The 23,921-nt window shown below is 57.7% G+C and overlaps 1 protein-coding gene across 2 annotated transcripts in view; it reads right to left on the reverse strand.

Moving 5' to 3' along the window:
* Positions 1-457: 457 nt before the first annotated feature.
* TSC1 (TSC complex subunit 1) overlaps positions 458-23,921 on the reverse strand; it is a 36,551-nt gene continuing 13,087 nt past the window's right edge. The window contains exons 4-24 of one of the 2 annotated variants that reach the window (XR_013996672.1): positions 23,405-23,508; positions 22,261-22,413; positions 20,102-20,246; positions 18,816-18,970; positions 18,454-18,527; positions 15,977-16,152; positions 14,815-14,927; positions 14,402-14,513; positions 14,020-14,138; positions 12,458-12,527; positions 11,983-12,087; positions 11,190-11,748; positions 9,673-9,716; positions 8,914-9,080; positions 8,056-8,238; positions 7,219-7,329; positions 6,559-6,681; positions 5,481-5,668; positions 5,243-5,404; positions 3,994-4,915; positions 458-1,225 (exon numbers count right to left, since the gene is read on the reverse strand). Coding sequence is in view for 1 of the 2 variants with exons in the window: in XM_081103612.1 (XP_080959738.1) it covers positions 4,399-4,915; positions 5,243-5,404; positions 5,481-5,668; positions 6,559-6,681; positions 7,219-7,329; positions 8,056-8,238; positions 8,914-9,080; positions 9,673-9,716; positions 11,190-11,748; positions 11,983-12,087; positions 12,458-12,527; positions 14,020-14,138; positions 14,402-14,513; positions 14,815-14,927; positions 15,977-16,152; positions 18,454-18,527; positions 18,816-18,970; positions 20,102-20,246; positions 22,261-22,413; positions 23,405-23,508 (3,380 nt within the window). In the remaining variant the exon portion in view is untranslated. Of the gene's footprint in view, positions 4,916-5,242; positions 5,405-5,480; positions 5,669-6,558; positions 6,682-7,218; positions 7,330-8,055; positions 8,239-8,913; positions 9,081-9,672; positions 9,717-11,189; positions 11,749-11,982; positions 12,088-12,457; positions 12,528-14,019; positions 14,139-14,401; positions 14,514-14,814; positions 14,928-15,976; positions 16,153-18,453; positions 18,528-18,815; positions 18,971-20,101; positions 20,247-22,260; positions 22,414-23,404; positions 23,509-23,921 lie in introns of both variants that reach the window. The other variant, XM_081103612.1, reaches the window with a different exon arrangement.

The following is a 23,921-nucleotide window of genomic DNA, read 5'->3' on the forward strand; positions in this document are numbered from 1 at the left end:
ACAGGGTCCGCCTCCCCCCACACCCCCAGTACAGGGTGGGTGTGGCAGGCCAGCTGGACAGGTTCAGTGTCACTGGACTCCACAAAGGGCTGCGTTAAGCCCACTGTGCCAGCCAACCGGTAGGGACGCCAGCGTGCCCCACCTGGACACTCCAGGCTGCACCCGGTGCTGCCCAGCAGGACGCCTGCTGGTGAGTTTCCTGGTAGCCATGGCTCAGGTCACACCCCCCCACACACACCCGCAGGCCACTCTGGGGAAAGGGCCTGAATTGGAGGCAGATGGTTTTGAAGATTTGTGGCTGTTTTTGCCAGAACAAAAGGATCTTACAGAGACTGAAGTCAGCTCTGGACCTTGTCAGCACCCTCCTCCCCACCGCGGGGTAACCGCCAGCCGGACCCCGAGGTTCACGTCTGGACAAGTCCCCGAGGCCGCGTCACGCCACAGCAGCACAGCGTAGTGCAAAACGATAAAGTTTTATTTGTTCACAGTTAAACACAAGCAACTGCCTTGACGTCTGAGAACATCCTGAGGACAGCAAACCCTTTGGATTCCAGTCCCACGCGCTGCCTCGTTCCAGCTCCTGCAGCTCGTGTGGACGGCGTCAGATGCGGACTGTGTGACATGCTTTGACTCGAGGCGGGAAGGTTTAACCCCTTGGACAAGAGATGACTTTTAAAATGTAACTAAAAGCAGTCAGTTTAAAAAACCCACTTGCAGTGACGAGACCCTTCCTCCTGGAGGCCCGCCGCACGCGCTGGAAGGACTGAGCTACAGAACCAGGTCTGGTCGCCAGTCCGCTCCTCCGCAGGTGTCCGCGGTCCACGGCGTCTCAGAGGCGACCCCTGGGCCTTCCTAGAGCCACGTGCCCGGCTGCCTCCTGAGCCAGAGCGCCCGCTGCAGACTCTCAGGGCGTCCCTGGGAGACCCTCCCAACGGGCCAGCTGCCCCTGGGCCAGAGCAGGGACATTTTTGTGGCCCTGGGAGAGGGGAGCAGAGGGGAGCAAGGGGAGGGAGGGGAGGGGAAGGGGAGAACGCGCCTCTGCCTTCATCAACTCCTTTCCAGGCCGAAGCAGTTGTGGGCGCAGGTACTTGACTGTCCCAGGCAGGTGTCCCGTGTCCCTCCAACCACTCTCTCTTGGGCGAGTGGTAAGGACTGCAGATGGCATGGAAAGGGCGGAAACACGCTCTCCCTGGCACATCCGAATCATGGTGGAGACAGGAACCACCTGGGGACAAGGGTCACAGCAGCAGCTGGGGCCAGGCCCGGACCTCAGGTTCCTTCACGCTGGAGAAAAGCTTAACGGAGGGCAATCAGTTCCGGGGGGGGGGGGGGGGGGGGGCGGGGGGGGCGGGGAAGAAACGAGGTCTCTAACTCTGAATGTAAACAGACACACACACCTCCTCAGGCCGGATTCACCAACCAATGCTCACTGCGGTCGGTTTTCAAGCACGTGCCGCAAGGAGTGGAACTGCAGCAGAGTTCCCCAACCAGACACACTCCTGGGTGGGGCTGAGCTCTCCAGGGACCCCCTGTCTGTACACAAGGCGGCAGCCCGCCACCTGCACGGCCTCCAACCCTCCTTAAACCGGCCACAGTCCCCCCTCCCAGCGCTCGCACTCGGAAAACGGGGCAGCACCTTCTTTCGTTGGTTCTACGGTATTTCCTGCCAGCGGCCTGCTCCGGTGTTTGGTGTACTTGCCCTGGGCAGTCAGAGCGCGTCTGTCAGCGTCTCCGCCCCGCTCACACCCTCTCCTCACCACCAGCACGCCACCCCTGGCCTACACAGCGGCTCCATCTTTCTCGACAGCAACGCCAGGAACCCGTGCTGCTGCCAACGGGCCGGCTGGGCGTGGAGCTGTGGCTGCTGCCCCGCTGTCAGTGGCTCCTGGGACCTGGTCCTGGACCGTAACAGCTCACCTTCCAACAACCATTTCCCCCGAAGGCCTACACATATTCCGGCTCACAGAGCAGCTCACCTATCGCTTCTGTCCACTCACAGCCTAGCAAGGACCGTCAGCAGCTTATTCCCAAAGGTCTGGCAGTTTTCTCTCCTGAAAAATGCTGACAGGCCCAGGGAGGTCACGTCCACCCACCGCCTCACAAAGCTGGCCCCGTCTCCAAGGAGAAGCCTAAGACCTCTCCGCCAGGCACGGCTCCCCCCTGCCTGTGCACTCGGGCAGCTTCCCCTCACACCAGCGCTGCTTCCCACCCCGCAGTAAGTGTTCCTGCGTGTCGGCAGGCCCTGGTCAAAGCCTTTAAGCCCACAGCTTCGCGTCTGTCACGGCCTTTGCTAAGTGACCTGCCGCGGATTCAGGGGCGACTGCCCGCGGAGACCATGCTGCTGTCTCCCCGACTCCCCAGGGGTCCTGTAGTGCGGTCCCCTCAGGCCTGTGCCGCCGGGTCAGTGTCGGGGGGACCAGAACATGACAGAGCTCAGGCAGCGTGCCCGGTGACGGGACGGGGGCCGCCCAGCCAGCCCGGGACGCCACAGCTCTGTCGGCCCAGGCTCTGCCCGGCACCCATCCCCAGGCTGCCTGAGGCTGGCGTCCCGCCCGGAGGATGCTCGGCGTCAGGCTGCCTGCTGCCTCTTGCAAACCCCACAAAGCTGACGGCGGAGGCCTCTGCAACACAAACGCCTCTGCTCTGTGGCTGGGTCACTTCCCCGTGACTCCAGGCCTCAACCCGGAGCCTCGGATGAATGAAACCCACGGCCCCCACAACCGAGGGGTCGGGCTCAGGGCGGCTGTAAAGCTGGGCAGGCACCGGGCGGGAGGGTCATGCCAGGGGCGGCACAGAGACCTCCGTGGAGCCTCAGCCCCTTCACCACGCTGCCCCCGCCTCCCTGCCCTTCACAATCTGCCACTTTTAGAACTGTTCTCCTTCCTTCCCCTGCGCTCCTAGCCCTGCCAGCCAGTGGGAGAAATGCAGTGACAGGCGACTGGTGTCCCCATCTCCTGAGCGTGGGCGGGACAAGCATTCAGGACGGGCCTTGGGATTGGCCAGCTACCCTGCAGCTCTGCTCTCCTCGGAGGCTGAGCCAGGCACTGGCATGTCCTGGATGTCCAGCTTCCTTGGGGCACCAGATAAACAGGTGGTGCCGGGCCCGACAGCCTCTGCCAGGCCGAGGCCAGTCAGTCACACCCACAGACCCTGTCCCGAGAGGCCAGCTCACAGCACAGGACGCGGGCCTCACCTCCCAGCCCCTTGCAGAGGGAGCCAGGGCGTCCACCGCCCTCTGACAGAACTCATCCCATGTGGGGGTGCCTTTCCTATCTGTGGCCGACTGCGACTCCGGCACAGAAAGCAGCAGTGCGTCCCCCCTCCCAGTCCCACCCCCCACCACTGGACACCAGGCAAGAATTCTCAGGCTTCCGTTGTTTATTTCAGGCGCATCTGCCCAGTTCTGCTCTGCCAGCCAGCGCTCTGGCCGGTGCCCCTGCCCCGAGCACACGGCGGCCGGGGTCCCCAAACCGGTGTAAAAGCTGTCACCTTTTTGGTGGCCTAGAACCTACTTAGTGAGGAGCCCTGAAGCCTGAGAAACAAGGTCACGTGGGCTGAGGGGCAGCTCTGGGCCCATCAGAGCCGCCCTGCTGCAGCGCCACAGGGCAGCTGACACAGAGGTGCCCAGGACACACGGACGGACTGCCACCCAGGCTCCGCCAGCACAGCCCTGTCTGGAGGGCGGCTCCTCCCCACCACCCTTCCGCCTGCAGACAGCAGGCGTGCCCACACCAGCCGTGGTCAAACCAGTACCAGCTTTCAAGCAAACACCAAATAAATAAGAGGTAGTGGGGAAGGGGACAGAGCGTCCCAAAGGGCACCCGGTCCCCATAGCGCCAGCTCCGACTTTCCAACCAACCTTTGTTCACACAGAACCTTCTAGGAAGCTTACCAGAACCGCCAGGACGGAAGGGGACTAAACCGTTGTTCTTAACCCACCGATTTAGATGCTGAACTTCAGAACCAAAACCAGCAAAAAAGACATCAGCTTACACACTGCCTGCCACCTGGCGAGGGCGAGCAGCAGGTTCCCTGGTGCCACCTGCCCCCTGGCTAACGGCGCGGCCCAGCTCTCCGGGCTCAGGGAGGAGTGGTGTTGGAGATTTGGCCTCATATTGCACTGGTTCAAAGGACACGACCTTGTGGGGAGGAAGAAAACCAAGCGGTGAGGAATGCAAACTGGCCCTCGGTTAGTACACACAGCGAGGTCAAGGGGGGAGGCGGGAGGGAAGGGCACTGCAACGCCAGATCCAAAAACCGTTCCGCATTCAGGCAGCTGTCAAAAGGCCTCCATCCCACTTCCGCCCTGAGCCGGCCTCTCACGCCCTGGGAGCAGCAACCTCGGACACACCCGCCCTCTGTCTACGTCTAAGGAGTTAACACTGATTGGCCGCCAGCTTAGCTGTGCTCCTGGTGAGCCTCGTTGTAGTCCATGATGCGGAGCTGTCCGACACTGTCCGGGCTGGGAGGCGCTGGGCGTGGGCCGTCGGGGCTCAGGGGGGTCTTGGCCTCCGTGCCCATGTCCACGCCCGTCTTGAGCGTCTCAGAAAGGCTGCTGATGGTCACCCCGTCCTCGTCACACTGGCTCTCGCTCTTGTTCCGAAATAGCTCTCGTGCCTTCATGCCCAGGAAGCTTTTGGAACTTGGAAGGGAGCCCACCGTCGTGGGGATGCTGGTGGAGGGCTCGCCCGTCGCGGTTTCCCAGCGGCTGCTGAACGGGCCTGCCCTCTGGGTCGGGGGCTTCTCGGGTGTGGAGAGCTGGCTGCTGCTGCTGCTGCTGCTGCCCCCGCCGCCTCTGCCTCCACCGCCCCGGGTGCTGCCAGGTCGGGGGGGCCTGGTCTCCCCGTTGTGGCCAGACACCATGTCGCTGTGCCCCCTCACAGGATCCGAGCAGCTGTCGTTGCAGCAGTCCAGCCTGCAATGGAGCGGGGAGAGAACAGCATTGGTGACTGTGGGTCCGTGTCTGGGAGGTGGGGGCTCCCACTGACATCAAACTCTGCCAATTGCTGGGCGTTTATAACGGGCTCAAGCGCGGCTCTCACTGGGGACACCCAAGCCACAGCAGGCACATTAGATGCAGCCTCAAGCATGGGCGCTTCCTGTGCGCATCAGCGACGCGGGCCCAGGAAAGGGACAGGGAGAGGCCGCAGGGTGTCCTGAGGACGGGCGTGGGGGGCTCTGCAACGCACGTGCCACGTGCGGGAATCGCTGCCAACGCTCGCCGCGCAGCCCCTGCGCCTACCTTTCTTCTGCTGCTTCTGCTGCTTCTGTTTTCTCAACTTCAAGTTTTTTCAGGAGGCCATCTTTCCCCAGCCTGCCGTACAAGTCTAAGACCTCCAGCTCAAACACCTGGGTGATCCGTTTCTGAGCCTCATACCTGCTCTCCGCGGCCTGCAGCTGGCCTCTGGAAGACAAAGCGGCCACGTGGGAACCCAGCCACTCGCGCGCCCGCGACCCCTCCCTTCCCCCCGCGGAGCTACCTGGCCTGGAGTTTGACGTCCTCCAAGTACTTCTTCTGCTCCACAAGAAGGTGGTCTTTCTTGGCCAACTGAGCTTCCAGCTCCAAAACCCGCCTCTGGGAGGTGTCGAGCCGCTGGCTCTGCTGGAGCGCGTGGCTCCTGTGCTTCTCCAGCTCCTTCCGATACGCAGCCTTCATCACCTCCACTTCCTGGGAGAGGGGCCGGTCACCACGCGGCCGCCGGGCGCAGCCACCGCAGGAGCACTGAGGGCGCATGGTGCTCGCCCCACAGGCAGCGCCTCAGGGCCGCTCCCTCTGCCCTTCCCCCGGACCTGGCCGGGGGGCCTCAGAGGTTTTCTTATCCTGCAGGTTCCCTTTCTTTTCCCAAAGCCATGATACTTCCCAGTAAGCGGGAGCCAGTTTCTAGGTGACCTCCCGCATGACCTTCCCTCCGAAGGAGCCTGGTACCTGCGGGCTGCGGGCTGCGGGCTGAGGAGCAGCCCCGGGCTAAGACCAGCCTCTGGGTCTGAGCCGCTCAGAGCGCAGTGGTGGGAACGTGTGTGATGGAGACGCGGTGACAGGAAACACCTGAGCGTGTACTGTCAAGCCCCACTCCCAGCTCGCTCACTAACATTACCCCGGCCTGTTTACGCAGGCGCGAAACTGTCCCAACACCACTGGCAGGCACTAATTACTAAGACCAGCCTGCCGCTGGCCTCGCCGCCAGGACTGAGCCACCACCTGCTGAAACTGAACTCAGCAATAAAAGGAAGGAGAACACGCACAGCAGTCCGCACTCTGGGTCCTGAGCGCTCCGTTACACAGACCCGGCTTCCCCCGCCCCGCCAGCCCCTCGCTCCAGGACAGGGGCCTGGGTGAGAGAAGGGAAACATCGATCACCTGCTCGGTACCCACTACCATCAGGAGCTTGCACGGACACCTGACTTAATTTCAAAGGAACCCAACGGGGAAGCAGGCTCGTGTGATGCTGAGAAGTGCTTGTGTGGCCGGGCCAGGGAGGGGTGGGGACGGACACCAGGACCGCAGCGCCATTTGGGGAAACGATTCACAAAGCCACTCTGTGACCAGTGAGGGCCCACCTTGGTGGTGTCCGAGTGCTTGTTCTGCAGCTGCTCCAAGTACAGCTCGTTGACCTCCCCGAGCACCAGCAGCTGCCTGTTGAGGAACTCCATCTGCTGCTGGACCGACTCGCTGTTGGAGAGCTGACCAAACACAGAACAGGCGGTGAGACCTGCAGCGCACCGCTGGCAGCCGCACTGGGGGAGCGGCAGCTCACCACTGCAGTGCCAGGGCGGAATCCACAACTCCGTGGTTTCATGCCCTAACCCTCCGCTGGTGTGGAGGGGGCATCCAGGGGCGATGAAATGGACAAAAATGCACTTTAAATGGAGCCAGCAAAAAGGAAGACGTGCCAACATCCACACCGAGGTGGCCACCACAGGGCGCTGGCAGAGGGGTGTGCAGGACTGCAGCAGGGCATTCGGTCCCGGGAAGACTCGCCGTTCCTGACTAAGTGATTTCTAGCAGCGCCGTGAACCTCAGAGAGTCACAGCTCAAAACTCTGAACAAACTTGGCCCATTTATGGGAACGGTGTGGAGAGACTCCCCGGGACACTCACAGGGTGTTCAACAGCACCCAGCCCGACCCACTGTCCCCTGAGCGGGAGGGACAGGCGCGCTCCCTGCGGGCCCTCTGGAGGAGGAAGGCCAGTGGCGGGCCGGCCCGCTCGCCCCCTCACCTTCTGAGACACCTGGCTGAGCAGCAGCTCCGTGTGGCACACCTTGCTGTTGGCCTTCTTCAGCTCCAGGCGCAGCTCCGCCACCATGTTCCTGCAGTCCTCCAGCTTTGTCTGTACGGGAAGTCGCCGGCTCAGAGCGCCAGCGGGCCTGCCCCTGAGAGCCAGGCCCCCCTCCCTCAGTGGCGCATCAGGAAATGTCTTTGTTTTAAAAAGTAAGCTATGGCGAGTTCCTGATTTGTGTAACAAAGGCCTCAGACCCCGAGGCCCCAAACTGCCCCACAGAGCCCTGGAGCGGGCAGCAAACACCCCTGATTGGGGCGGGAGGGAAACGCAGTGACACCTGCTGGCCATCACGCGCACTACCGGCTGGAGGGCCTCAGTGTCAGTAAGAGGGGTCCCTGCCGGGGATGAGGACCTCCCTTTGCAAAGCTGCGTGTCAGGGGGTCAATGTGATCAGATCACCGGGCAAAACCCAGTAAGAAATGGGACCTGCGGTGACCCAGGCCTGCACCTCTGCGCGGTGCCCAAGGGCGCACACAGTACTGGCCAGTGGCTGTGCCACTGAAAAAGGAACTTACACTTTCTTAGATTTATGTATATTATTTTAAACAGCTCCTAAGTTATCAGGACAAGTAGCACTAAGTTCTTTAGATCTACCTGAGAAGCAGAACTTCTCTATCTGGCTGCGGAGCCAGGACAAATGACTGACACACTGAGGGTGCTGGGCCTCTCCCTAAGCCAAATGGACCTGCACCAGCCACCGTGTCGGGGAAGGGCTCGCCTGTGCTGAGCAGCACACGGTGTGGGTGTGTGCGCCCCTCGGGGACGCCTGCGCACCTGCAGCTCCTGGCTCTGGTTGTAGAACTCCTCCCGGTCGTGCTGCAGCTGCCGGATCTGGCTGTGCAGCTGGGCGACCACCGTGTCCCGCTGCTCCTGGAGCTGGCTGTACCTGGCCTGCTCCTTCTGCAGACTGACCTTCCATATCTGGATGTCTTTCTCTTGTAACTTCAGCTGGTCTTTCTAGCAGAGACCAAGGATGTCATCATTTTAGCTGCCTTCCAACATGGGCAGTGATGCTCAAGTTCAAATGCAAACATTTCATCTAAAGTCTTAGCTGCCCTTTAACCATACATGCTACAGGTCCAGACCCTGACAGCTCACTCTGTCTGGCTGGGCTCTAGCTCAAGGGCTCCCACATTTCCCATCAGGTCACGGAAGGGATGCACATCACGGACGCTCGCCCTGGCCAGCACTCAGCAAGCGGGCACTTCTCTCAGTTACACGCCACCCGGCGGTTGCCGCAGGCTCACCTACTTTCTAAGTGGCAGAGCCACAGCCAGTCTCCAGGTCTAACTGGCTGCACTACTGTGCCACACGTCTGGGGCCATAAAAGAGCTTCAGGAGAGCTGCTTTCACATTTGGAGAAACAAAACAATCTTTTGACCCCGTTATCATCAGAGCCAATCACGAATAAACAGAAAATTCAGGTGTCCCCACGGCTTCCAAGAGCTGCAAGGAAGCCCAGAGATGCAGCCACTCCTGTGTGAACCTCAGACACGAGGCGGCCGCCCCAGTCACGCCAGGGAGCAGAGCAAGGGCGGGAACTGACGTGGCTCAGGGGCTGCTCCTACCGGCCACGGCAGCGAAGGGCCCAGCCTGCCGCCCACCCCTCAGCACCCACCCCTCAGCGCTCACCATGGCCGCGTTGTGCTCCTCCAGAGCGGCCGCCCTGATCACCCTGCGGAGGAGCCGCCTGTTCCGGACGGCGTGCTGCTGCCTCTTAAAGCGCTCATAGAGCAACTGGTTGTGCAGTAAAAGCAACTGGTTACGGAGGGTGCGGATCTCATCTGAGGGAGGAGAGCCTGATTTTAAAGCAGAGGGGGGTGGCAGAGATGCCTTTTATGTGGTGTTCAATCAAGCCCCACCCAGGGTCTCTTAGCTCAAGAAACAATTCTTTAAGAAAGAGGCTGCCGCCCACGGGCACTGAGCATGGGCGCCTAGCCGGCACTCAGTCCGTGGGGCCGGACTGCCACCGCGTCCTCGCTAAGGGCACACTGTGGTGACGCTGAGAGCGTTCTCTCCTTTTCTCCAAACGGGAGCCGCATGTGTACACCTCTGAGACTCCTTTTCTTCCTTCCCTGGTACCTTTCCTCAAACTCCCCGGACCACCTCCTGCACTTGGGGCTTAGCCCAGGGAAGCCGAGGCCGGGCGAGAGGGCTGCACTTTTTGCAATTCTACTGCGAAGTGCATGGTCTTTGTCACTTTTCAAAACCAGGAAATGCTGACTTTACGACACCTGGGACACTCTTTAGCAAGCACAGAGTCAAGGGGCTGGAACAGCAGCGAAGGGGGACCCTGCTTCCTGTAAAGCACCGCCCTCGGGGACAGAAAAGGCAACGGGCGGGCGGGCGGGCCCATGTGGGCTGGACCTGGAGCTACAGTTCCAACTTTACCTCCGAAGTGGGTCCAGTCGACAGACTTGCTGGGTAAAGACAACCTGGGAAGAAAGGTTTTGAATCACAAAGTTGGCGAGCTCACGCACCGGCAGCCAGGCCGGGTCCCTCCTTGTGCCCAAGAAAGCCTTCCGCTCCCAGTCCCCGTGGAGGCAGCCCAGGAGCCTCACAGCCCACTCAAGGGCGGGCCGCGGGCCGCGGGCCGAGGGCTGCAGGAGACGCCCGCGCCGAGCTCACTCTGTGGCCAGCGAGTTTTGCTCAGCTTTCAAGGTGACTGGTAACCAAACACACTGCGAGCTGCCTGTTTTCAATCCTCTACTGAAATACATGGGGAGCAGCTATGGGTTGAGACACGCCTGTCCCCCAAGTTTAAGGAAAAAGTAGGTAATATACCTGGGCCTATTACACTGAATGTCATTAAAAAATGGATCTTAGCCCAGCCGGCGTGGCTCAGTGGTTCAGTGTCCACCTATGAACCAGGAGGTCACAGTTCAATTCCCAGTCAGGGCACATGCCCAGGTTGTAGGCTCAATCCCCAGTGTGGGGTGTGCAGGAGGCAGCTGATCCATGATTCTCATCACTGATGTTTCTAACTCTCTCTCCCTCTCCCTTCCTCTCTAAAATCAACAGAAAAATATATTTTAGAAAAAAAAAAGGGGGGGGGGTGGAATCTTAGCCCTGGCTGGTGTGGCTCAGTTGGTTAGAGCACCACCTCAGTGGGCTGTCCTGTACACCAGAAGGCAGCAGGTTCAATTCCCGATCAGGGCGAGACTGGGAGCAACTATGTTTCTCTCTCACATCAATGCTTCTCTCTTCCTCCCTCTCCAAACTCAATCTTAAAAAAGAAGAAAAAGAGATCTTAAATATTACAATCTCTGCGAAATCCTGCGCTAGGTTACTGTACAGAAGGAAAAGGAAAAATAACATTCTCCAAGAACCTGCTGAGAAATGACCGAGAATTCAAACTTCCCTCACGCCGTCCTTGAACATCCTTTGAAAAGGGTAATAAAGAGAAAGGTTGAAGAAAAAAGAGAAAAATAATAAATAAAAGAAGGGCTGAAGAGTGTCTCAGAAGATCTCTAAGAAATCCCGTGTGCCTTCCCGGGGGAGGGGCCCTGAACTTGCATGGAAAGGCTGCTGATAGATCTCCCACCCAGTGAGCTGTCAGCAAGCAGAACACCTGCGGCCAGCAGAGGGCCCTGTGACACACACTCCTGCTTCTGAAATGCCAGAGCCTCCCCTGCTCTGCTGAGAGCCGCGTGGAAGTGGAAGCCGCTGAGCGTCCTCAGAGCGCAGGGCACAGACGGCCTATCGAGGTAGGAAGACTCGTGTTAAAATGGGATGACCCAGGTCCGTGTGCGCATCTGGAGGACACACAGCCCTGTGCACGCAAAGGCGGCAGCTGGAGGGTGTCTGCCCGCACGGCGGCAGCAGCCGGAGCACACAGCCTGCGCCCTCTCACGCTCTGATGTCACCCGGGACAGACCCTGCGGAGGATGGGACCCGCAGCGCCTCACCTGCTCAGCTCCTTGCCATGCGCCTCGGCGCCCTGCTGGATCAGCCTGTCCAGCACCTCCAGCGGGGAGGCAGAGGGCGCACAGGCTTCCTCTGCGTCCCCTGGCATTTTCTTCACGAGCTCCTTGGTCTTCTTGCTGACGAAATGATGGGCAGTCTTGGGCAGTGCCACCTCAAAAAGATGGTCGTAGGGAGGAGGCTGCCCGCTCCCAAAGCCCGCGCCCCGCTGAGACGGAACCCTGAAGGGGCTGGGCGTGAGGATCCTGGTCTCCAGAGGCGTCTGGTGCTCCCCGCTCCCGGCAGGGCTCTGGTCGCGGCCCCCGCCGGGCAGCTCAATGGGGGTAAAGGCTTGCTTCGGTGTGTCAGGCCCAAGCTTGTCCAGGGACGCGTTGAGAGGCTCGGAGTGCACACTGGCGCCCTGAGCGCTGGTGGTGGCTGACGGGGTCTTCCTCGGACAGCCCAGGAGACTGTCCTGGTAGAAGGGAGAGTCAAAGCCTCCTCGAGGAACCAGGGGCTCGGTGTCGGCCGTCGTGATCTCAGAAAGTTCCTTATAAATTGCCGCTGAGGGGAGGGAGGGAGACAGAGACACCCCAGTGAGCAGGCCCCCTGGGGAGGGCCAGGCAGTGCCACCAGAGGGCAATAGAGAGCGGCATCCCTTTACCTGGCACTGGACCCCGAGTTCACCTCCCATCTTTTCTCCCCAAGAGAAGAAGCACCAAGCCAGCCCGGCGCACGAGACTGGTTCAGCGTTTTACCCTCTCGCCACCTCCCCAGGCCCCGGCGGCCGGACGTTACCTTCTTCGTTGTCCTTCTCAATGCTGTCTTCTTCGGAGGCCAGGCCGCCCAAGAACCCTGGAAGGTCACTGAGAGTGACAGCACCTTTGCCGCCAGGAAGTTCTTCTAGAAACAGACAACCTGAGTCAGAGAAACGCGCGGGAAACCACTGGAACCAAAGCGCTTCCCGTCACGGAGGTGCCGGAACGACTCCTGCTGGACGGACAGGCTGGGAGGCCCTCGGGGCGGCAGAGCTCCAGCACTGCCACATCTCACTGACGGGGCCCAACACCAGCCCCACGGAAGGAAACCTCCGTCCCTAACGCTCAGAGAACAGGCAGAACCACAGGCTGGCAGCTCCGCACGCGCACTCCACGGCACTCGCGGGAGGACTGTGCGTTACTGTCAGGTTGGCTTTGGTGTCTCTGGGCTCAGTGGTTTGCAGCGTTCCAGAATGTCCCGTTCCCACACGGAACCCAACAAGAGGAGACGGTACCTAGACCGCGGTCGTTGGGAAGATGGTGCTGTCTGTGCAGGCAGGGCCGGGCCGGATCTGTTCTCTCCTCCTGAAAAGATGGGCACGTTTACATCACTCAGCGAGGCTGAGCACCCGTCCCCGGACGTAAGAGAAACACCCCAAGTATCTGTGCTGTCAGATTAGCAAACTGTTTCGTCTCGGACGCCTGGATGTTCTTAAAAACTGTTGCGAATCCCAGGACCTTTTGTTTACTGCGTGGTTATATCTCCTGAAAGTTACTGGATTAGGAATTAAAAGGGAAGTTTTAAGAATATTCATTAATTCACTTAAAACAAGAAGGAACGGGTGAGGCTAGCAGAGCTGCTGTCCATTCCTGCAGCTGCTCGGATCCCTGCAGGGAAGCAGCTGGGCGCTCCCGCCGCCTCTGCCTTCCGGCTGCTGCCTACGGTTCTGGCTAAACATGTGAGGAAAAGGCTGGGACTCCGGACAAGCAGTGGTGAGAAGTAAACGATGTTAACAGACTGCGGTCACATCCTTGATGTCGCAGCCACACCTGACAAGGGTTACTTCTTAGGGTTATTTACGGTGTGAAACCTGAAGCCATGGCCATTCACGCTCCATGTGCGTTACCCACCGCCTGCCTGGCATGTGCACGAAAGCGCCTTCACCACGCATGAGGCTGTAGCATCGTTCTCTGGGCATTTGGCAGAGACTGGCTCACCGAGTCATGTTGAAACGATTCATTATTCAATGCTGACAACGCGAAGGACTAACCACGCTTCCCGAGACCTTCAATCCCACAGGAGAGACTAGGGGCAGCTATCCAGCTTGTGGGGGCACGTGCCAGGGTTTTAATATTCCAATGTCACCTGAGAGCTGAATTTTATCGTTGGCAACAAATGCTGTCAGTTGTTTATCTTGAAGAGACAGGCTCAGTTCATCACTTAACAAACTAACTGCTGGCCACACTCGGGTCTGAAGACCAGCGCCAGCCAGCTCTTCAATAAAACCAGAGCTTCGGGAGGAAAGGTGGCTGGTCAGCTCTCGGCCTGACCTTGCAGGAGCCGGAGGTCACGCCACCTGGTGTGAGCAGTGCGCACGTGCACGTCCTCTGACGCCACGGAGAGTTACACAATCATGTTCCCAAAGGCCAGATTTGATAAACTAACGACTTTCACTGCTTCCCACAGAATATTCTTAAGTTAGTTTTTTTGCTTGTTTTTCTTTTCTTTTAAACAGAGAAACCAGTCCAGGAAGAAACTGTAATGCCTGCCAGGACAGGTGGGCCCTTCACACTGAGGGGCCAGGCGCTCACCACCGTTTCCTACAGCAGGAGTTCCACGCAGTCAAGGGGCAAAGGACAGCTCAGTGTCCCTGCGCCAGCACCTCTGACCCCACGGGTTCCAGGAAGGGCTCCAGGCCGAGTTAGCTGCCCCGCTTGGAGAGCTGCTGGCTGCTCCCTGTCAGCTGTCTGTTTAAAGCCACCACACTTTAGGGGGGACCTCTATCTGGCACGACAGGCTTCACAGAGTGAGTGAGCAGGCAGCCACAGTGCTGGGGAGAGGGCGAACCGAGCATACCTTCCGGGGGGGTGCGGCGGTGGGCGGGGGGAGTGGGACGTGCATGCAGTCATCCGAGTGGCAGAGCGGGGCGGGCGGAGGAGAGGTCGCCGGGGTTCCCGAGGGAGTTCCTTTTCCACCTGCTCAGAGACAAGGGCAGAACGCACAGTCACTGGGCCCGGCTGCTGAGCTGCCACGTTCCTGGCGGCCTGTCCTAGTGAGGAAAGCTGCTGGCGCTCACTGTGGGGCTCCAGGCCAGTCTCGTGTTAGGTTCCCTCCACATGTTCCGGAAGCCCCCGAGGTTCACTGCTGCCAGTCCCCAAACACCGTCAGACCTGAGGCTGCTCCTGGCCATAAAGGGCAGGCCCACCCCCACCAACCAAACCCACCGAGGCGGACATACCAGGGGCGCCGAAGGCTTTACTGTAGGGCTGGGGGCAGTCAGGCGGCACATTTCCAGGAGAGGTGGGAGGCGTGGCCATGCCACACATGAGAGATGGGCTCCAGAGAGTAGCCTGGGAAGTCAGTAAGCATGTCGGGATGAGCAAGGACCACTCGCCCAACGTGTACGCCCCTGGGCGGTGGCCACTTCAAACTAGAAAGAGGCACCTCATTAAAGCGCTAGCAAGGGACACGTTGCATTTGTAAGTCTAGAATCTAAGAGAAACCCAAGTGGGTTTTGCTAATGTAACCCATCCTTAAAAATAACTTTCTGAAATGAGCAGTGAGATTTTCCCAGACCACAGGCTAAAGCCCGATGCCAGTGGCCAGCGCCAGCAGCGAGCAGAGAAGCAGCAGGCGCGCTCTGGGACGTACTTGCGAGGCCTCAGCTGACAGCCGCGGCGCAGGGGAACTCAGAGGCGGAGGTAGCTGCCCTGGCGTGCTGGACATCGGCCGGGACACGGAGTGAGGGGTGGAAGTCACGCTCCCTGCAACGAAAGGGAAAGAGCGCACCGCCTCGGTGTGTGGCCTGGTTATTCTGACAAAGCGCTTTGGTCACCTCGCCCTCGCTGGGTGGCTCAGCTGATTGGAGCACCGTTGTGTCCACCAACGGGGGTTGGTCCCCAGTCAGGGCACATACAAGAAGCAACCAATGAATGCATGGATAGTGGGATGATGCATCGGTGTCTCTCTCTCAAATTAAATTTGTTTAAAAAATACGTCTTCTCAACTTCCGATATTCAGTTCTCTGCATTTAAAGAGAATCTGAGGGCCCAGACATCCTGGGGGGCAAGGAACACCCCACAGTGCTCTTTGGGAATGAATGCAGGAGGGCCTGCAGGAAACCTGAGAAGGCGAGGCCGGATGGTGCCTCGGTGGGCTGCCTGCCGAGCAACCTGGACTCTGCAGCAACCCAGTTCCACACCGTGCACTCGGGCACACGTCAGTGCTGCGGCCCAGAGGGCCTCACCAGTGTCGGAGAGGCAGGAAGACTCCCTTATGCACAGGAGCCTGGAAGTCACATACTTAAACCCATTTTCCTTGTTAAGCATCGCAGACACAGCAAGTCTGCTGGCACATGGTCAGGCACGAGACCAAGGACATGGGCCTAAATTACACTTGGAGGAATTAATCAGCAGAAATGGAGGCAAATTCTAAGTTTTAATATTTGGGAAACTGCTCCTAGGAGCTGACCTAAGTCGTCTTCTAGGACAGTGATGGCGAACCTTGTGAGCTCGGCGTGTCAGCATTTTGAAAAACCCTAACTTAACTCTGGTGCCGTGTCGCATATAGAAATTTTTTGATATTTGCAACCACAGTAAAACAAAGACTTATATTTTTGATATTTATTTTATATATTTAAATGCCATTTAACAAAGAAAAATCAACCCAAAAAATGAGTTCGTGTGTCACCTCTGACATGCGTGTCATAGGCTCGCCATCACTGTTCTAGGGGAAAAAAAATAAAGTCAACAAAAATCAACAATGCTTTCTAGGGCCAAAGTGGGAGGCAGAGAAGTACCAGAGTCCCTCCTACCAAAGCTATTCTGTGTGTCCACGTAAGGGCTTGCGGTGACGTCAGCTGAACGAGGGGGAAGGCGGGCTGAGTTTTGGTGAGATACAGAATAGCCATCTTCATACGAGGCTTCTATAGGGTCCAGAGAGATTTTGGCACACTCGATTACAACATCATGGGTTTCTAACTTCTTCCACCTGTAAAAGGCAAAGAAAGTCAAGAAATGCAAGCTGTAATCCATTTAATTAATCAAATGCATAAGAGCGCTAACTCCAGCCAGCCACTGACCCATGATTAGCAAAGAACAAGGCAGAAACACACCAACCCAAGAAGTACTGATCAGAAATTAGGCATTCATTTCACAAACCGATATCCTCCCCATTAAAAGTGGTTATATCAATTTACCAGGCACTAAACTGAAAGAAAAATTTCATCAACAAAAGACTAGGCCTGGCCTCAAAACACAACACAAACTATGCAGAGCAGTCACCAGGGAAAATCTCCTTCGGAACGAAGGTAATCAAAGGTCAGGGAGGCCTGGAGACTGCCAGGTAGCTGGGCATGACTTAAGGCCACTTATCAAAGCGTTGGGATTCTAAACCATCCTCCGCGCAAGCATGGCGCAGGAAGTCTCAACCCTAGCGAAAGCCCACAAGGAAATGGAAAGACGTGCAAGGGTGCTGATCTGCGAGCCACAGTTCTGCTAGGAGCACGGCCCAGGGAGAGACACACACGTGGCGAAGTGCACGGCGCTCAGCTCAGCACAGCCCGCGGCGGGAAGAAGGGAGGAAGCAACCCGAAGTCCAGCCAGAGACTCTGCAGGGGAAAGACTGTGACCCAGTCATCAGGTCCGCAGTGGGAAATTTTCTTCTATCATTTCTTCCGCAGTTTGTCCCTCACCAAGCTGTCCCTCTGTCTAAAGCTCCGTCTGGCCGCTGGGCTCCTGGACGGACGGTCTGTTTCCCATCCTCCTCCCGGCTGCGCCTCTCCGCCCTCCGACTGCTCCCTGGGAGAGCGCGGCTTTACCTTCCCGCTGTCACTGCATGTGTATTCTGGATTTCAGTTTTCCTTTTTGAGGCGTCTTTCTTTAGTGGGACTGTTCCCTTCCTCATGGCCACTACTGACGTTTCCTGCTGCTTCTGTCTGCTCACTGCTTCTAGCTCCTCTTCACCTTGGTGTCTTACCTTCTGAGTTAGAGCTTTCTTCAAAAGCCAGATAGCCCCTGCCTCTCGAGGTGAGGGAGGCTCTATAAGTTGACCCAGGAGGCTTCCAGGTTAATAGGGTGAACACACACATCCAATTGTACAAGCTCCTAAAACCCAACTCTCCACATTCTCACAGACATGAGTGATTACATCCAAAAACAAAAACGGGGGGAGGGGGGACGCTGGAGAGGGCCAATGGGGGAAAAGGGGGACATATGTAATACATTCAACAATAAAGAATTACTTTAACAATTAAAAAACAAAAACAGGCCACTATAAAAAAAGGGCTCTCAGGTACCAAGACCATGGCGGGAGCACAGGCTCCAGCAGAAGGATAAAAACCAACGCTAGGACGTCTTCGGGGAATAAAACAAGAGAGCGGAGCGGAAACAGGCGAGTGGGAGAGAGCAGAGAACCGTGTTGGGGTCCCAATTTCCATGCCAGGAGTCGTAGGAAAGGACAGAGACGATGGAGGCAAGGAAATCACGCATAAATAGAGCGTTTCCTAGAACCTACAGAGCTCCCAGACCGAACTATGAGAACAGACTCACCGAGCGACAGCACGAGGAAATCCCAGAAAACAACGCAAAGACTCCACAGGCCCGAGAACACCCAGCGACACAGAGGGTGAGAGGCCAGAGGCCGTGTCCGCAAGCGCTGGGAGCAGGGGCGGCGGACACACCTCCCGACTGCCGAGTGAGAAGGACCCCGGCCTGCAAGTCTGCTCGCGTTACTACTACGCGCTGCACACACGTCCTGTGCTTCTCTGTACACCTCACAGGGAGCTGCTTTAAGGTGACGGAGGACTGGCATCACCGGCCTGGGCACAGGCCTGGCTGCCGGCGGGGAAAGGCGTGGAGGGAGAGGAGCTTCTCACAGCTCGGGAAGCAGAGTTCCACCCCGTTCCCCGCTTTTGGTCCTGGCCCTCTGCGTGCCTGTATCCTCCCATCAGGAACTGCGCAGGCTGTTTCTCCACGGAGGAAGGGAGCGCCTGGCGGAGCAGAAGGAAGGACCCAGGGGCCCAGCCTCCCCCCCTCCGACTTCCCCAGCCCCCTGGCTGCGGCCACGCGCCCCCGGGGCACTGCAGCAGCCTCTGCACTGCCGAGTGGGATTTCCATTTCCTGTTGCTCGGGGCGTTTCAGACGCACCTGAAGCTTTCGCTGCAGAGTCCTTTCCAGGGACTGCCTCCACGAGCAGAAGAACCCATACTCCCCAGTGACCTCTCAAGCGCACGTCCCCCCTTCCCACTGCAATCTCGCCAGAGAGCTGAGGACTCTCCAGGGGGTTCCATACCTCCGGGGGTCCAGTTCATGGTCCTTGGATCCGGTCACCAGTTCCGGGTGAATCCGCACATGCTCCATCATTGGCTGGAAGGGTCCGGGTGACAAATGGAAGGCTTAACTATCGCCACGCACCAGGACAGTATTTGACAGTAAGAAGAGCGAGTACTGATGCACGCTGCGGGGAGGGGGCTTGGGCACCGTGTGAAGGGAAGCGCCCGTCACAGGGCCACACAGCGCACGACAGGCGAGCCCATCAAGGCAGAGGGCAGCCCGCGGTTGCTCAGGGCTGGGGGAAGGGCTATCTTTTCGGAATTCCCCTGCAGCGTTTAACACAAAAGGAGTGCGTGCGCCTGGCTGGCGGCCGTCCTTTACCTTGACCACTTCCTCAAAGGCCTCCAGGTTCTCCTTCATGCTATAGTGCGAGCGGAGGAAGGAGACGAAGTTGCAAGGGTACATCCCGTAGAGGCGGTGGAAGAGGGCATAGACGCTGGCGTGGAGATGGACCAGGTAGATTTCCGCCACGTGGCCTGGAAAGGAGCGTGTCCAGGAGCCTCAGCCAGACACAAAGCTGACGTGGGCCCGGCAGACACGAGCCTGAAGCTGCCGCCTGACTCCTTGCTCACGGACCCTCCCCTTTGCCCCCCCGAGAGTGAGAATGGCTTTCTATAACGCAGTGTGAGCATGCCAGCCCCCCTGAAAATCCATCGGTGGCTCCCTATGGCCCCTGGATACATGCCCTCCGAGTGGAGCGACCCTCAGGTTTGGCTGAGCTAACTCTGCCTTCTCTCCAGTCATCCCTCCAAAGGGACCCCAGGCGCCTCCCCACACCGAGCCCGCCTTTGGGATAGTTGCTGCCCCAACACCGCTCATCCTCCTGCCCCCGCCTGGCTCAGCCGCTTCCTGAAAACGGCACCGCCTGCTGCCTCTGTCCTCAGTGCCTCGCTCTGCGCGTGGTGCCCAGCAAGGCTTAAATATTTGTGACCAAATGTGTGAGAACCTTTTAAAATCAGCAGTAGTCTCAGCTACTGTCCTGACATTCGCTTTACCAGAGCTGAGAGTGGAAGGAGGAAAACGTAGTTAACCTGGCCCTGCCTGGGCCGCTGGGAGCCGCAAGCCCACGTGGACAGAGAGGCCTCCTGAGCGAGCAGCCCACCCTGCCCCCGAGGCGACTCCATCCCGGGCCCAGGGTGGTGCCAGAGCCGCAGGGCTCATCCTCAGGGTGCACCTCGTGCTCACAGCTGGAGGCGCCCTGACAGCGGGCTGCCTGCCGAGGTTCCCAAGTCCACTGCATGTGGAACGAGAACGCGAGTGGGACGTGCAATGCCCTCCCTCCTCCCACACACACGGGAACAGGGCCAGGGCCTGTGTCCTGTCAGACCAGTGCACTGAGGCAAGAATGTCCCGCACCGGCACGGGTCACCGAAAGGCAGGGAGCTTTACCTCCTCCCACTCCGCTTCTCAGAGGAGGAACCCTTTAAGCCAACGAAGAAAGGCATCGCACAGCATCTGGTCCTGCCGGCAGCGGACACCCCCAGCTACTTCCTCGTCTGGCTGGTGACAACACCCACGCCAGCTACAGAAGTTGACACATATTCCCTTACTGCTCACCCCCTGCTCGTCCATGAAAGCACCCCCTGCAGGTACGCAGGAGTCTTTACCTGGTTTCTTTAGGCACCACGACGAAAGGCGGCCAAAGATGTCAAAGAAGTCGTGGAGGTGCTGCTTGCCTGCCTGGGGGATCATGGGCAGCATGGTTATCAACACCAGGACGCCGGTCGTGAGGACGATGACATCAGTGTCCACCTGAGAAGAAGAAACACCTGTCAGGTGCAGGACTGCACGCCAAGGGGCCCAGTGAGAGCTTCCCTCAGACTCAGCCCCGCCCCTAAGGCCCTCAGGGCTCGGAGGGACAGCACTACAGCGACTCCACAGGAGCTGCTGAGGGCCAGCCCGGCTGCAGGAGCTGGTGCCGGAACCAGGCGCCCCCAGCCCAGAGGAGCTGAACCTGGGTGGGCGATGCCCATTCCTCAAGCCCGAGGACTTGGGAGCAGGATCTGGAACAGGAGAGGCTACTTTTTAACAGAACAGAGATATGCAGCTGTTTTTGTTCATGCAACTAAATCCTAAAATGCTTACCTTTTACAGTCAATTAAAAAAACCACTCCACACTGACAAGTCATACACTTTTTCAAAGGATCACAACAAAGTATAACTTAAGAAGAAGCAAGCATAGCACTACCAGGAGTCCTTACGGCTCACCTTCACAGTATTTAGAAACCAGCAAATAAAAGGCGATACGGTGACCTCTGACCCTGTCTACAAGCCGCACAGCGAGTCCTTCACTGTGGGCTAATAAAGACACCGCTGCCAATGGGCACTGAGCACCTGGCCCGTGACCACATCAAGGCTGTTTGCCAAGTGACTAGAATTCAGATTTAAGCAACAAGACAGTAACCAAGACTCCCGTGGAGGCTACGGCACTCATTATTCCTATTTAAAAAGGGATCTATCCGTCTGGAAAGGAAGTTTTAAATATACTTAGTTTTCACATCAAGCCCGTCCCTTTTGTGATGGCAGCCATCTACTGATAAGAGTATAAAATGCTGTTAGGAGAATGTATGAGTTCCGGCAAAAAGGATGAACCCTCATCATACAACATCCTAACTGAAGGCTTGGGTAACAGCCGAAGAGTAATTGTCAAGGCTTACCCTTTTGGAAAAGATGAGTAGTTTTGGACTCTGAATTAAATAGGGTGCCTCAAAACTGGATTATAACCTCATTAACCAACAGCTTAAAAAATTAAGTTATTGCCCTGGTCAGGTGGCTGATGGGTTGAAGCATCGTCCCGTACACCAAAAAGTTTGTGTTTGATTCTTGATCAGGGCACATGCCTAGGTTGCGGGTTCAATACCCTATTGGGGCTCCGACAGGGCATGTACGAGAGGCAACCAATCAATGTTTCTCTCTCTCTCTCCATCTCTCTTCCTTTCTCTCTAAAAATCAATAAAAACATCCTTGGGTGAAGATTTAAACATTTAGTAAGTTGGTAAAACTATTCCTATTTTTCCCCAATACCACATGCATGTTTTTATGACACCCTGTCAATGTGACTCCTTGGGACCCACCTTCAGGGACCCTAAAGCCACTAGTCCCCCCACTGGCAGAGTCACAAGCCCCTCTGCAGGTGCTGTGCCAGACGAGCCCGCGGTAAACACTCCGCTACTATCATGTCTCTGGGAGGAGCGAGCACTTCACATTAACCACGTTTCCTACTTCACCGCCGGAAACAAGTCCAGGAACTGGAACAGATGAGCAGAGAGCCCTGCGTGGCCCAGCGAGCCCCTGCCGCGCTCCACCCATCAGGCTCTCTTTAGGGGGACCCTCTGCGCAGGAACACTGCGGGCGCTGCCAGAGCAGAGAGCGGCCAGCAGCACCGGTGGGAGCGTGGCAGCCACGTGTCCATGGCGACGGGCCTGCGAGCCCGCACTCCGTTAGCTAAAAGGCGCTTGGGAACGGGGTTCCCAAAGACGAGCCGGCATATTTTCACCTGAGGGAAGGCTCGCCAAGGACGGCATCAGAGAGGCTTGGGAAAGAGAACCAACCTGCTGAAACGTCACCGTTATCTGCTTGGGCAAAAGCTACTGGACATCAGTGATGCCCTGAGAACGACTCAGCCCAACTCTGCACTCGGAGAAACCCCCAACGCCTGGAGTTTCCAAACTCTCAGCTTACAATAGCGTGCTTCCTGGAAGGGACCCAACATTTCAGAAACGACACGCACGAGGCCATTTCGCTCGCGTTCTTACACACGTCGTACCTTGAGACATTTTAGCAGAGAAGGCAAGAGAGGTGCTTGAGAGAGCTTATGCTTCCAGGGCGGCTGCAGCCGGATGGCGTGCCCCAGTAACGAGAGCGTGGATAACCGAGAGGTGGCTTTGCCCACATATTCATTCATTTTGTCCAAGAGATGCTGGAAGTGTGAGAGAACAGGGAAACGTATCTCAGTAAAGCTGGGGGGCGGGGGGGCAAGGGAACCAAGGGAGACCCTCGGATGCATGTACGAGGCTCACACAAAGGCCACAGTGATGGACCCCCGGCCCCCGAGGCTTCCCAAGATGTACAGCAAGGGTCACACAGGGAAAGAGGTCAAGTTCAAGATTTAAACCGTGTTGGCAAACAAAACACTGTCCCATCTGGCCTGAGAGGACAGCCTGCACTTCCTGAAAAAGGGTCCCATGACACAGGTCTGCGGGGGAGGCAGGGAGGCCCTCCTTCTGAGGCACAGACAGGCCACCTCTTACCATCACCAAGGCCCCAGCCTGCGGTGCTGACGCTGTGAGGGCCCTGCTGGAAGCTCACTCACTGCCACAGGAGCCCGGCCGCCGGGTTTGGCCCCAAATATAGATCAGGGAGGAGCGGAAGTTAAAACTCAGCCCAGAGTGAAAGAACAAGACGGCACGGTCTTCCTATCCTCTACGACCGCAAGATGCCCCAGTCTGCCGTCACGGTGCTCTGCCAGCTGCCCACCACCGGCCAACATAAAGCAAAGCAAAACGTGAGGGCCCTCCCAGCGCTGGGAAGCTGGACTCGTCCATCAGTCCCGTTAGTTTGCACTTAAGATTCCCCCAGATTAATTAGAAGCTGAAAAACCCGACTCAAAGCACGGGTTTAACAGGCGCACTTTATGCACTGAAGTGGCCCTGTACCATTCTAGTATTGGGATTCCAGGATTTTTTTAAACAGCAAGATCTTAAAAAGCCTGTGGGATTTATTTCACTTCGTAAGCTTTTCCGGAGACACAGGTCCTGCGGGTGACTTTTACGTACGGCGACACCTGGGAACCAGGCCCCGTGGCGGCAGAGGCTGGGGGAGGGGCACTCTGGAGCCTGCACACGGGTGCGGAGGACTGGCACCCGTCTCGGGAGAACATCTCCCACGCCCCACGCTGCCCCTGCAGTTACCTTATCGTGTGGCTCCTGCAAGGTAGTCAGGATGTGCAATACTTGCTGAGAACTGGTTTCCAGGTAATAGTCCACCAAGGTGTTCACAAGCATCGGTCCCCGGTCTGAAGAAAGAAAGGGGGGTTCTCAGTCACTTCCTTTGACATTCTAAATTTACCTCAACTCGCTGCCTGTCACAAAATCCAGAAAATGTTTCTCTACACGTTACCCAAAGTCGTACGAAGCACTCTGTCTCTGCTTCACTACATTCACTTAGGTCTAACTGTAAGACAACACCAAGTTTATTGGCCTAAATAGCCATATAAGCACATGAAATGCTAGCTTCTTTTTTATTACTTTTTTTAATTACAAAAGATAATTCATTTTGCCCGGCCAGTGTGGCTCAGTGGTTGAGCGTCAACCTATGAACAGAACCAGGTCACGGTTTGATTCCCGGTCAGGGCATATACTCAAGTTTGGGGCTCAATCCCCAGTGTGGGGCGTGCAGGAGGCGGCCAATCAATGATTCTCTCCCATC

The sequence above is a fragment of the Myotis nattereri genome (genome assembly GCF_964212035.1).
Source record: "Myotis nattereri genome assembly, chromosome: 12".
NCBI classification, from domain to species: domain Eukaryota; kingdom Metazoa; phylum Chordata; class Mammalia; order Chiroptera; family Vespertilionidae; genus Myotis; species Myotis nattereri.